General features: G+C 38.0%; 1 protein-coding gene across 2 annotated transcripts in view; it reads right to left on the bottom strand.

Annotated features, from left to right (window-relative positions):
- Window positions 1-12,323, bottom strand: part of RPS6KC1 (ribosomal protein S6 kinase C1) — a 201,017-nt gene extending 188,694 nt beyond the window's left edge. For both annotated transcript variants that reach the window (XM_068541440.1, XM_068541439.1), the window contains exon 1: window positions 12,105-12,323. In XM_068541440.1, the coding sequence (XP_068397541.1) occupies window positions 12,105-12,209 (105 nt within the window). In that variant the 5' untranslated portion in view covers window positions 12,210-12,323. The remainder of the gene's footprint in view (window positions 1-12,104) is intronic.
- Between the last annotated feature and the right edge of the window lie 1,114 nt (window positions 12,324-13,437).

Raw genomic sequence — 13,437 nt, forward strand, 5'->3', positions numbered from 1 at the left:
TTAATACTGTTAAAATGGCAATGCTACCCAAAGCAATCTACAGATTTAATGTGATCCCTATCAAATACTCAAGACATTTTTCACAGAACTAGAACAAATAATCCAAAAATTTATATGGAACCATAAAAGACCCAGAATTGCCAAAGCAATCCTGAGGAAAAAAATGCACAAAGCAGGAGGCATAACTCTTCCAGACTTCAGACAATACTACAAAGCTAGAGTAATCAAAATAGTGTGGTACTGGTACAAAAACAGACATATGGATCAATGGAACAGAATAGAGAGCCCAGAAATAAACCCACACACCTCTGGCCAATTAATCTTCGACAAAGGAGGCAAGAATATAAAATGGGAAAAAGACACTCTCTTCAGCAAGTGGTGCTGGGAAAGTTGACCAGCTGCATGTAAATCAATGAAGTCAGAACATGCACAAAATAAACCAAAATAAACCAAAAATAAAATAAACCAAAATAAACCTCACACCATGCAAAAAATAAACTCAAAATGGCTTAAAGATTTAAATCTGACACCATAAAACTCCTAGAAGAGAGCACAGACAAAACATTCTCTGACATAAATTGTACCCATGTTTTCTTAGGTCAGTCTCCCAAGGCAATAAAAATAAAAACAAAAATAAACAAATGGGACCTAATCAAACTTACAAGCTTTTGCACAGCAAAGGAAACCATGAAAAATAAATGAAAAGACAACCTACAGAATGGGAGAAAATATTTGCAAATGATGCGACAGACAAGGGCTTAATCTCCAAAATATACAAACAGCTCATAAAACTCAACAACAAAAAGAACAAACAACCCAATCGAAAAATGGGCAAAAAGACCTTAATAGACATTTCTCCAAAGAAGACATACAGATGGCCACTGGGCACGTGAAAAGATGCTCAACATCACTAATTATCAGAGAAATGCAAATCAAAACTATAATGAGGTACCACCTCACACCAGTCAGAATGGCCATCATTAAAAAGTCTACAAATAACAAATGCTGGAGAGGGTACAGAGAAAAGGGAACGCTCTTACACTGTTGGTGGGAATGTAAATTGATACAGCCACTGTGGAGAACAATATAGAGGTTCCTTAAAGATCTAAAAATAGAGGAAACTTCCACATGCCTCATAGAGAGCCTCATCCACCAGAGGGCAGACAACAGAAGCAAGAAGAACTACAATCCTGCAGCCTGTGGAACAAAAGCCACATTCACAGAAAGATAGACAAGATGAAAAGGCAGAGGGCTATGTACCAGATGAAGGAACAAGATAAAACCCCAGAAAAACAACTAAATTAAATGGAGATAGGCAATCTTCCAGAAAAAGAATTCAGAATGATAGTGAAGATGATCCAGGACCTTGGAAAAAGAATGGAGGCAAAGATAGAGACGATGCAACAAATGTTTAACAAAGACCTAGAAGAATTAAAGAACAAACAAACAGAGATGAACAATACAATAACTGAAATGAAAAATACACTGGAAGGAATCAATAGCAGTATAACTGAGGCAGAAGAACGGATAAGTGACCTGGAAGACAGAATGGTGGAATTCACTGCTGAGGAAAAGAATAAAGAAAAAAGAATGAAAAGAAATGAAGACAGCCTAAGAGACCTCTGGGACAACATTAAACGCAACAACATTCACATTATAGGGATCCCAGAAGGAGGAGAGAGAGAGAAAGGGCCCGAGAAAATATCTGAAGAGATTATAGTCAAAAACTTCCCTAACATGGGAAAGGAAATAGCCACCCAAGTACAGCAAGCGCAGAGGGTCCCATACAGGATAAACCGAGGAGAAACACGCTGAGACACATAGTAATCAAAGTGGCAAAAATTAAAGACAAAGAAAAATTATTGAAAGCAGCAAGTGAAAAACGACAAATAACATACAAGGGAACTCCCATGAGGTTAACAGCTGATTTCTCAACAGAAACTCTACAAGCCAGAAGAGAGTGGCATGATAAAGTGATGAAAGGGAAGAACCTACAACCAAGATTACTCTACCCAGCAAGGATCTCATTCAGATTCAATAGAGAAATCAAAAGCTTTACAGACAAGGAAAAGCTAAGAGAATTCAGCACCACCAAACCAGCTCTACGACAAATGCTACAGGAACTTCTCTAAGTGAGAAACACAAGAGAAGAAAAGGACCTACAAAAACAAACCCAAAACAATTAAGAAAATGGTCATAGGAACATACATATCGGTAATTACCTTAAATGTGAATGGATTAAATGCTCCAACCAAAAGACACAGGCTTGCTGAATGGATACAAAAACAAGACCCATATACATGTTATCTACAAGAGACCCACTTCGGACCTAGGGACACATACAGACTGAAAGTTAGGGGGTGGAAAAAGATATTCCATGCAAATGGAAATCAAAAGAAAGCTGGAGTAGCTATACTCATATCAGATAAAATACACTTTAAAATAAAGAATGTTACAAGAGACAAGGAAGGACACTACGAAATGATCAAGGGATCAATCCAAGAAGATATAACAATTATAAATGTATATGCACCCAACATAGGAGCACCTCAATACATAAGGCAACTGCTAACAGCTATGAAAGAGGAAGTCGACAGTAACACAATAATAGTGGGGGACTTTAACACCTCACTTACACCAATGGACAGATCATCCAAACAGAAAATACATACGGAAACACAAGTTTTAAAAGACACAATAGACCAGATAGATTTGATATTTATAGGACATTCCACCCAAAAACAGCAGGTTACACTTTCTTCTCAAGTGCGCATGGAACATTCTCCAGGATAGATCATATCATGGGTCAAAAATCAAGCCACAGTAAATTTAAGAAAACTGAAATCATATCAAGCATCTTTTCTGACCACAATGCTATGAGATTAGAAATGAATTACAGGGAAAAAAACATAAAAAACACAAACACATGTAAGCTAAACAATACATTACTAAATAACAAAGAGATCACTGAAGAAATCAAAGAGGAAATCAAAAAATACCTAGAGACAAATGACAATGAAAACACGATGATCCAAAACCTATGGGATGCAGCAAAAGCAGTTCTAAGAGGGAAGTTTTTAAGTATACAAGCCTACCTCAAGAAACAAGAAAAACCTCAAGTAAACAATCTAATCATACACCTAAAGGAATTAGAGAAACAAGAACAAACAAAACCCAAAGTTAGCAGAAAGAAAGAAATCATAAAGATCAGAGCAGAAATAAATGAAATAGAAACAAAGAAAACAATAGCAAAGATCAATAAAACTAAAAGCTGGTTCTTTGAGAAGATAAACAAAATTGATAAACCATTAGCCAGACTCATCAAGAAAAAGAGAGAAAGGACTCAAATCAATAAAATCAGAAATGAAAAAGGAGAAGTTACAGCAGACACCGCAGGAATACAAAGTATCCTAAGAGACTATTACAAGCAACTCTATGCCAATAAAATGGACAACCTGGAAGAAATGGACAAATTCTTAGAAAGGTATAATCTTCCAAGACTGAACCAGGAAGAAACAGAAAATATGAACAGACCAATCACAAGGAATGAAATAGAAACTGTGATTAAAAATCTTCCAACAAACAAAAGTCCAGGACCAGAGGGCTTCACAGGTGAATTCTATCAAACATTTAGAGAAGAGCTAACACCCATCCTTCTCAAACTCTTCCAAAAAATTGCAGAGGAAGGAACAGTCCCAAACTCATTCTATGAGGCCACCATCACCCTGATACCAAAACCAGACAAAGATACTACAAAAAAAGAAAATTACAGAACAATATCACTGATGAATATAGATACAAAAATCCTCAACAAAATACTAGCAAACAGAATCCAACAACACAGTAAAAAGATCATACAGCATGATCAAGTGGGATTTATCCCAAGGATGCAAGGATTCTTCAATATATGCAAATCAATCAATGTGATACACCATATTAACAAATTGAAGAATAAAAGCCATATGACCATCTCAATAGATGCAGAAAAAGCTTTTGACAAAATTCAACACCCATTTCTGATAAAAACTCTCCAGAAAGTGGGCTTAGAGGGAACCTACCTCAACATAATAAAGGCCATATATGACAAACCCACAGCAAACATCATTCTCAATGGTGAAAAACTGAAAGCATTTCCTCTAAGATCAGGAATGAGACAAGGATGTCCACTCTCACCACTGTTATTCAACAAAGTTTTGGAAGTCCTAGCCACGGCAATCAGAGATGAAAAAGAAATAAAAGGAATACAAATTGGAAAAGAAGAAGTCAAACTGTCACTGTTTGCAGATGACATGATACTATACATAGAGAACCCTAAAAATGCCACCGGGAAACTACTAGAGCTAATCAATGAATTTGGTAAAGTTGCAGGATACAAAATTAATGCACAGAAATCTCTTGCATTCCTATACACTAATGATGAAAAATCTGAAAGAGAAATTATGGAAACACTCCCATTTACCACTGCAACAAAATGAATAAAATACCTAGGAATAAACCTACCTAGGGAGACAAAAGACCTGTATGCAGAAAACTATAAGACACTGATGAAAGAAATTAAAGATGATACCAACAGATGGAGAGATATACCATGTTCTTGGATTGGAAGAATCAATATTGTGAAAATGACTATACTACCCAAAGCACTCTACAGATTCAATGCAATCCCTATCAAATTACCAATGACATTTTTTACAGAACTAGAACAAATCATCTTAAAATTTGTATGGAGACACAAAAGATCCCGAATAGCCAAAGCAGTCTTGAGGGAAAAAAACGGAGCTGGAGGAATCAGACTCCCTGACTTCAGACTATACTACAAAGCTACAGTAATCAAGACAATATGGTACTGGCACAAAAACAGAAACACAGATCAACTGAACAAGATAGAAAGCCCAGAGATAAACCCATGCACCTACAGTCAACTAATCTATTACAAAGGAGGCAAAGATATACAATGGAGAAAAGACAGTCTCTTCAATAAGTGGTGCTGGGAAAACTGGACAGCTACATGTAAAAGAATGAAATTAGAACACTTCCTAACACCATACACAAAAATAAACTCAAAATGGACTCGAGACCTAAATGTTAGACCAGACACTATAAAACTCTTGGAGGAAAACATAGGAAGAACACTCTTTGACATAAATCACAGCAAGATCTTTTTTGATCCACCTCCTAGAGTAATGGAAATAAAAACAAAAATAAACAAGTGGGACCTAATGAAACTTCAAACCTTTTGCACAGCAAAGGAAACCATAAACAAGACGAAAAGACAACCCTCAGAATGGGAGAAAATATTTCCAAACGAATCAACGGACAAAGGATTAATCTCCAAAATATATAAACAGCTCATGCAGCTCAATATTAAAGAAACAAACAACCCAATCCAAAAATGGGCAGAAGACCTAAATAGACATTTCTCCATAGAAGACATACAGATGGCCAAGAAGCACATGAAAAGCTGCTCAACATCACTAATTATTAGAGAAATGCAAATCAAAACTACAATGAGGTATCACCTCACACCAGTTAGAATGGGCATCATCAGAAAATCTACAAACAACAAATGCTGGAGAGGGTGTGGAGAAAAGGGAACCCTCTTGCACTGTTGGTGGGAATGTAAATTGATACAGCCACTATGGAGAACAGTATGGAGGTTCCTTTAAAAACTAAAAATAAAATTACCATATGACCCAGCAATCCCACTACTGGGCATATACCCAGAGAAAACCATAATTCAAAAAGACACATGCACCCCAATGTTCATTGCAGCGCTGTTTACAATAGCCAGGTCATGGAAGCAACCTAAATGCCCATCGACAGACGAATGGATAAAGAAGTTGTGGTACATATATACAATGGAATATTACTCAGCCATAAAAAGGAATGAAATTGAGTCATTTGTTGAGACGTGGATGGATCTAGAGACTGTTATAAAGAGTGAAGTCAGAAAGAGAAAAACAAATATTGTATATGAACGCATGTATGTGGAACCTAGAAAAATGGTACAGATGAACCGGTTCACAGGGCAGAAGTTGAGACACAGATGTAGAAAACAAACGTATGGACACCAAGGGGGGAGAACCGCGGTGGGGTGGGGATGGTGGTACGCTGAATTGGGCGATTGGGATTGACATGTATACACTGATGTGTATAAAATTGATGACTAATAAGAACCTGCAGTATAAACAAACAAACAAACAAAAAAACTAATACTAAACTTTCTTTGGGTTATTTGTATGGAAATATGTTAATATAAATGTTTCAGACATTACATGAAATTTCTAAAAATCTTATATGTTCTGGTTTAATGTTATAAGTCATAATTCTAGTTATTACTTTAAAATGTATATCTCAGAAATAACTAAATTTCCTTGTCAATTGCATTATTATGAACTTTCATCAAATCTTTAACTGTGGTCATTTTTAAGTCTTTTGTCATTTACAGACAGTTCTGGGTGTACTCTGATGCTTTCGCAAAAATGTTCCTATAAAAGGGTTTCATCTTCAAGGAATTCATGGAAAAGACTCCGACAAATACAGGTTTCTGGTAACTGACTATACTGCTGAACTGAATGAATAAGCATTTTCAGAACTCTAATGGAAAACTGATGAATTCATGAAAGTGCTAACAAAAGATCAAGAGGAAAAAAAAAATTAATTACATGGGACTGAGTGAACTGATGAGAATGATTATAGTTTTTGTGACTTTCTGTTTGAATAAAAAAAACAAAAAAAATCCCACAAGGACTCAGAGGTAAAAAATATACAAATCAATTTTCACTGCAAAGGAGCTGTTACAGTGGAGGATTACTGGACTGAATGTCAATATTATGACATAGTATGAGTGTGTTTCGTGTTTGGTAATTGCAATCATTGCTGATTTTGTTGTGGTCATCCATTTACAATGCTTGGTGTCAGTTTATTTATCTCTTGTAAAAATAAAATACAGTGTGTGTGTGTGAGTTGTGGGGGAAAAAAAAAAAGGAAACTTTTAAATTCCTGATTCTGGTTTTGTACAACTGTATAATTAATGGTGATGATCATACTATAAGGGCAGATTTATATGTGTGGGGGAGGTGGTGGTGATGGGGAGGCCCAAATAGAAATTACAAATAAAGGAAATAAAATTCAAAAAAAAAAAAGAAAAAGAAAGGCTTCCTGTAGAACACAGGGCAGGAGCTAACACTTGAGATGAGCAGGGACTGCCAAGACAAAAGGAAAGAGCATTCCAGACAGAGGAAACAGCATCTAACAGAGAGGTATGGAAGAATGCAGGGTGCCAGCATACTTAGAAAACTACAAATAATTATCTTCCCAAGCACAAGCAGGCCATACAAGAATGTGCTCAGGAATTGAAAGCAGGTTCCCTCTAAGCAATACAAATAGTGCTTGAATATGAAGCTTTGGAAATGGCAGCTTTCAGATTCGAGTCAAGCTGAGTACTTCTATTCATTCCTTGCTCCCCTTTGTTCACATCATCCTAATCACTGTAGTATACTTGCATCTATCACTTTTGCCAAGCTACAGTACAGCCACAGCCTCTAACGAAATATGTTTAGGTATTCAGCACAGCACTGGGATTAAAAACCCAGTCTACCAGGGTTCAAATCTAGACTCCACAATTTGCTAGTTGTGTGACCCTAGGCAAGTTATTTAACCTCTCTGTGCTTCAATTTTCTCACAATAAAGTGAGAATAATAATTGCAGCTGCTCATCGGGCTGCTATGAAAAATGTGCTAATTTATATAAAGTGCTTAGAATAGAGCTTGACTCATAGAAAGCACCACAGAAGTGTCTGCTATTTATACTCAGTAAACATTAGCTATGTAAAATAAAGACATGTATTCTCACAGTTTGAAAACAAACCCAAATTACTTTAAGTATGTGCAAGACCTGCACACTGAAAACTAGAAAATATGGTTCAAATTAAAGAGCTAAATACATGGAAGATGTGCGTTCATGGATCAGAAGATTCAATATTGTTTAAAGATATCAATTTTTCTGAAATTGATCTACATTCTCAATGTAATCCCAATCAAAATCTGCGTAGGCATGTTTGTAGAACTTGACAAGCTGATTCCAAACTTTTTATGAAAATGCAAACAATCTAGAATAGTCAAAACAATTTTGAGAAAGAAAAAGAAAGAGGACTAAGACTACCAGATTTCAACTTAGTATAAAGGTATAGTAAACAAAGCTGTGTGCTATTAAGAGAAATAAAAGCCCACATTTGTACAGAGACTTGTATATAAATGTTCATAATAGCTGTATTAACAGCCAAAAACTGGACACAACCCAAATGTCCATCAACAGGTGGATAGATTAATTGTAGTATAACCATACAAGGGAATACTGGTCAGCAATAAAAGAGAATAAAAATACACAACATACGGGACTTCCCTGATGCCGGAGTGATTAAGAATCCGCCTGCCAAGGCAGGGGACACAGGTTCGAGCCCTGGTCCGGGAAGATCCCACATGCCACGGAGCAACTAAGCCCATGTGCCACTACTGAGCCTGCGCTCTAGAGTCCGCGAGCCACATCTACTGAGGCCCGCGCCTACAGCCCGTGCTCCACAACAAGAGAAGCCACCGCAATGAGAAGCCTGTGCACCGCCAACGAAGAGCAGCCTCCGCTCGCCACAACTAGAGAAAGCCCACAGCAACGAAGACCCAACGCAGCCAAAAGTAAATACATAAAAAATAAATTTATTAAAAAAAAATACACAACATAGATGAATCTCAAATAATCATACTGAGTTAAAGAAGTTGGATCCCCCCCCCCAAAAAAAAGCACTGTATATGATTCCTTTTATATAAAATTCTAGAAAATACAGCCTAATCTACAATGACAGAAAACTGCCTAGTGGTTGCCTAGGGACAAGGGGTGGGGAGAGGGGACTGACTGCAAAGGAGCATGAGGGAACTCCTGCAGTGATGTCTGTGGTGGTGGTTACACAATTATAGACATTTGTCAAAACTAAACAAACTATACACTTAAAATTGGTGAATTTCACTGTATATAAATTATGTCTCAATATAAACAACATAAAGTCATAAGGCAAACCGTCTTTTAAAAATAAAAGCGTACCTTTTTCTTTCCATGATACAGGCAAGAATTAACATTCACTTAATATTGTTGAGAAATCTATATTACATTATGAGAATTTTGTAAACTTAGCATGATGAAACAACCAAAAACACTGCTAATGGTTCTTTCATATCTGTGTCTCCTTTAACTAAAGAATCAATGGAATTCTACAAGAGAATTTTCCAATCCTGAACAGAAGTACTTATTCTAGTTGAAAATTAATAAGCAACACAGAGTTTAACTAGGAAATCCATTAGCAAGTTTGTAACTGGCCATAAGGTTATCTAAGCCTGACAGGTTCCAGAGAATTGAGAAAAAAAAAAAAAAAAAGGATAAAGGAGATTTAAGAACATGAAACAGCTCTTATGCTACTCAAAATTTAGCAATGGTACTCCGCATGACTCTAATTCTACTCCTACATAAAGAACCCTGCAAGGATCAAGAATATAGAGATTGTTCCTTAAAGCTAGAAGTCAGTCAGTAATAGGAAACATAAAGAAGACATTTTTATCTCATGAAGTTCTCTCAGGGGAGCACTACTTACCTGATTAATTCTCCTGAGTTAAGCTGTTTTTCTCCTTAAGTCTCAAAAAATAACAAATATTTTACTTATTTTATAATACTAAGTGGTTGTTTTTTAAGTATATATCAGTATTAACCCTCAATCCTTAAAATTAAAAACAAAATCTGTACAATAAGTAATAAATGACGTAAATATTTACAAGGAGAAAAAAAGGCAGTGTAAGCAATTTTCAGTTAAACAACCAAAGCAATATGTAGCATGCATATTATATGGATTTGGTTAAAACAGGCAATGTGCTACTTTACCTTCTAATTTATGTTGTCATGTAAGTTAGTTCACAGCTTAAGGTATTTAAGATCTCAATTAGGTTAACCTTTCCTTTTGTAAAGTAAGAATACAAGTAATAATCATACTCAGTGCTTCCTATTCAAGTTCCACACACATTCACACCTTCAGGCCTTAATGGGCTCTATTCCTTCTACCTACCCTTCTACCTACGAAGCCCTCTCCATTTATCCCACCCATCTAGATTCTTCCCATCTCTCACCACCTATCTTAATTGGTACATGTTCCCTGATCCCTTGAGCCAGAAGCAATCTCTCTGTCTTCTAAAATCCCATAGCTCTTTTCTGTAGTCTCTTCTGGCATTTAACACTTTCTACCCTGTACTATACTTCTTTTAAGTCCAGCAGGAGTATCCTTTTCTACTAGGAGTATCCTTGAAAGGAAGGTCCACACTTTATTCAGCCTTGTATCCCTAGGAGCACGTAGTGCCTGAAACTAAACATTTATTGGGTGTGTTTAGAGAAGAAATAGAGAGGAAAACATTCAACAATATTTTTTTAGGCATTCTGTGCCCCACTGCCTTAGGAGATATAAAAGGAAACAAATACCAATGATAGAGACCTGCTCTAAACCTACTAAGAGACACAGACATGTAAAAAGATTAATACAATATAACTGTGATAAGTGTTATAATAAGAGATAAACAGGGTGCTGTGAGGGGAACATTACGTATGTTGAAGATTGTTCTAATTCCACAAACTATGTTAGGAAACCAAGTCTAGATTTTTGAAGGGCCCAAAGACTAGAAAGGTTTCAAGAGTGGTATAACAAGAGCCCCCTTAATCTTAAAAATTTTTCTTAACCTGAAACTAACACTCCACCTATATAACAACCTTACTTGCAAACAGGGAGTAACAAATTTCTCTCTATTCTTGGTACAGCCCTCTGCAATAACCAGGCCTGGTCTTATTATATTTACACAAATTTGCTCATCTCATCTTCTCACACTTGTCTGAATTGTGCACCCTTTCCATAAGGCATGTGCCATTCCCATGCCCCAAACTCTGCTTATCTAAATCTATTTAACCTTTAAGGTTCTTCTGAAAGCCCACTTCCTAAGCTATCACCCAAGATTACTACATCCCCCAAATGTATATTGTACCATTACTACTATCTATACCTCTCTTTTTTAACAATTAATGATAATGATAAAGTTAATTCTTAACATTTTATACAACTTGGAGTTAAACAGAACTGATCTCAAACCTCTTTTGTGCTACCACCTTCCAACGTGAATTTGGACAAGCCACAACACTCTCTTGAACCTTAGTTTCCTCATTATTAAAATTAGTATTAAATTGGGTGATGTGTACAACATATACAACAATATACACATACATTCATACTACATACATGTATATAGACATTTAATTTTAATATTCTTATTTTATATTTAATATTCATATTTAACTTTATTACTATTATTTTCCAAGAAGGGAGATGCAAACTGTCTCTAAAACTCAAGGCAAGAGCAATGAAACATGAACAAAGTGGGTACTAAAAACTGGATCAATTAGTTGATGTAAAGGAGCCTCACAACTTTTAAATGTGCCCTCAAGACAACTCACACAAGACACCGTCAGCAGAATTTCTCATGTCTCCTACTGAAAACCATGAAAAACTCAGAGGCAGAAAGACATAGACAGATACATAGGTCTTACGACGGTGGCCCTACCAGACATACTTCCCAAGAGTTTACCTTCCTCAGTGCAACCCTGAAGCTGTATAAAAGGTCAAGGGAAGAAATATCTTCTATTACGTAAATCAAATAGCACATAAATTTAACATTTTTTTTAACCTGCGTTATCCCTCGGAGGCAAGCAAAACCACTTCTGCAAATTTCAGCCTCAGAAGAGAAAGTCCAAGTGGGATGGGGCTGAATCATCAATTTAAAATGATCAACGTTTGCCCCACCCTGGAATGGGGACACTACCGCGACCGTTTCCAGCGTTGTCCGGGACATCCCACGCTCTGTCCCCACCCCATCCTTCCTTAAGTCCTCACCTCCGACGCTTGTCCGGGCACTAGGCGCAGCCAGTCCCACCCTCGGCTCTGACCCGGTGTCAGGCATCCCCACACCAGGGTCCACACCCGTCTCTCGTCCCAATTCAGACTCTTACCCCAGCCAGACAACTGCACTCACCCGGGCGGTGACCTTATACACCGTGTAGCCCCTCGGGTGTCGCTGGGGCTCGGTGACAGTGTAGAAACGGGCCAGGTCGGCACCCCGCTCTCGGGGAGAGGTCATCCTCCCGCCGCCTCTGCCGCCGCCGCCTGCCGGGGATCATCAGTGCAACCCGACACCGCCGCGGCCCGGATTCTCTAAGAAGCTCCCAGGCGGCGAGGGGGCGGTAGCTCTGCGGCGGCACTTCCGCCGCAGGGCTCTGCTTCCGGGTTGGCGGGAAAGCTTCCGGGTCAGGCCGGGGCCCCAATCCTGGGGAAGAAGAGATTTCACCTGAGATACGGATCCTAATTAGGGCCTGACCCTGGTAAATGGGCTGGAATCAGGCAGTAGAACCGCCTGTAACGGGATGGAGGGATACCCGAGCCTAGCATCTTCTTTCCTTCCCTACTGACGATCCATCGGTTTAAATACCCACAACACCTGAACTCTCTCCCTGACATAACTCTTCCTTCTTTCTAAGACAAATCCCGTCCACCTGTGCATAGGTCTTTATACCACCACAGCAAGCCCCCAAATGTTAAAAAAAAAAAAAATAGAGCCTGCCTGTTAGAGTTTTACAAGGATTAAGTTGCGACCCACTGCAGTAGCCCACTGACAGTACGCCCTGCGGGGAATTCAAGCTGGGGAAAATTAGAACGTATTCCCTGCTTTGGGTATACTAACCCTTAGATAGTTAAGATGCATATCCAAGGGAAAATTTCACAGGTTCTTGCACCTTTCCATACATAGAAAAGCACTAAAATCATTAACTTGAGATAGCTGTTCTGTGTGATTAGCAGTAATCTTTTGATGCTTGACTTCATGTTTTTCCCAGCAAAAAAAAAAAAATCATATATAACCTGGCTCCTCCCTTACCTCTTTGGAGCAGTTTCTCAGAGCTATCTGAGAGGCTATCTCCTGAGCTATAGTACTCAAAGCGGTCCCTGAATAAAGCTGAAACTCATTATTCTCACATTGTGCGTGTTTTTTAATTGACACAACCCTATATCAGTTTTAAACTTCATCCCCTCATATTCTAAAAGCTGGAATCTGTGTCTGGCTGGGGGGGTGGGGGGGAGGGGGTGGGAATCACCTGACCTCAGAAAGCTACTAGGAAGATAGTTTCCTATCTCAATTCCTTGCTATCCACTGCTTGGCAGTTATTCTACCTTCCCTTGATCAAGATTTTCTCATTCCCCCATAACATTCATTCCAAGCGTTTCCCATTCTCCTCAACTCTCTATTCCTCTTCGTCTTGCCTCCCTACCCTTTGGCCCCTCCATCTTTACAGGGGGAAAAAAATTCTTAGTAC

The sequence above is a fragment of the Eschrichtius robustus genome, chromosome 3, assembly GCF_028021215.1.
Source record: "Eschrichtius robustus isolate mEscRob2 chromosome 3, mEscRob2.pri, whole genome shotgun sequence".
Taxonomy (NCBI): Eukaryota; Metazoa; Chordata; class Mammalia; order Artiodactyla; family Eschrichtiidae; genus Eschrichtius; species Eschrichtius robustus.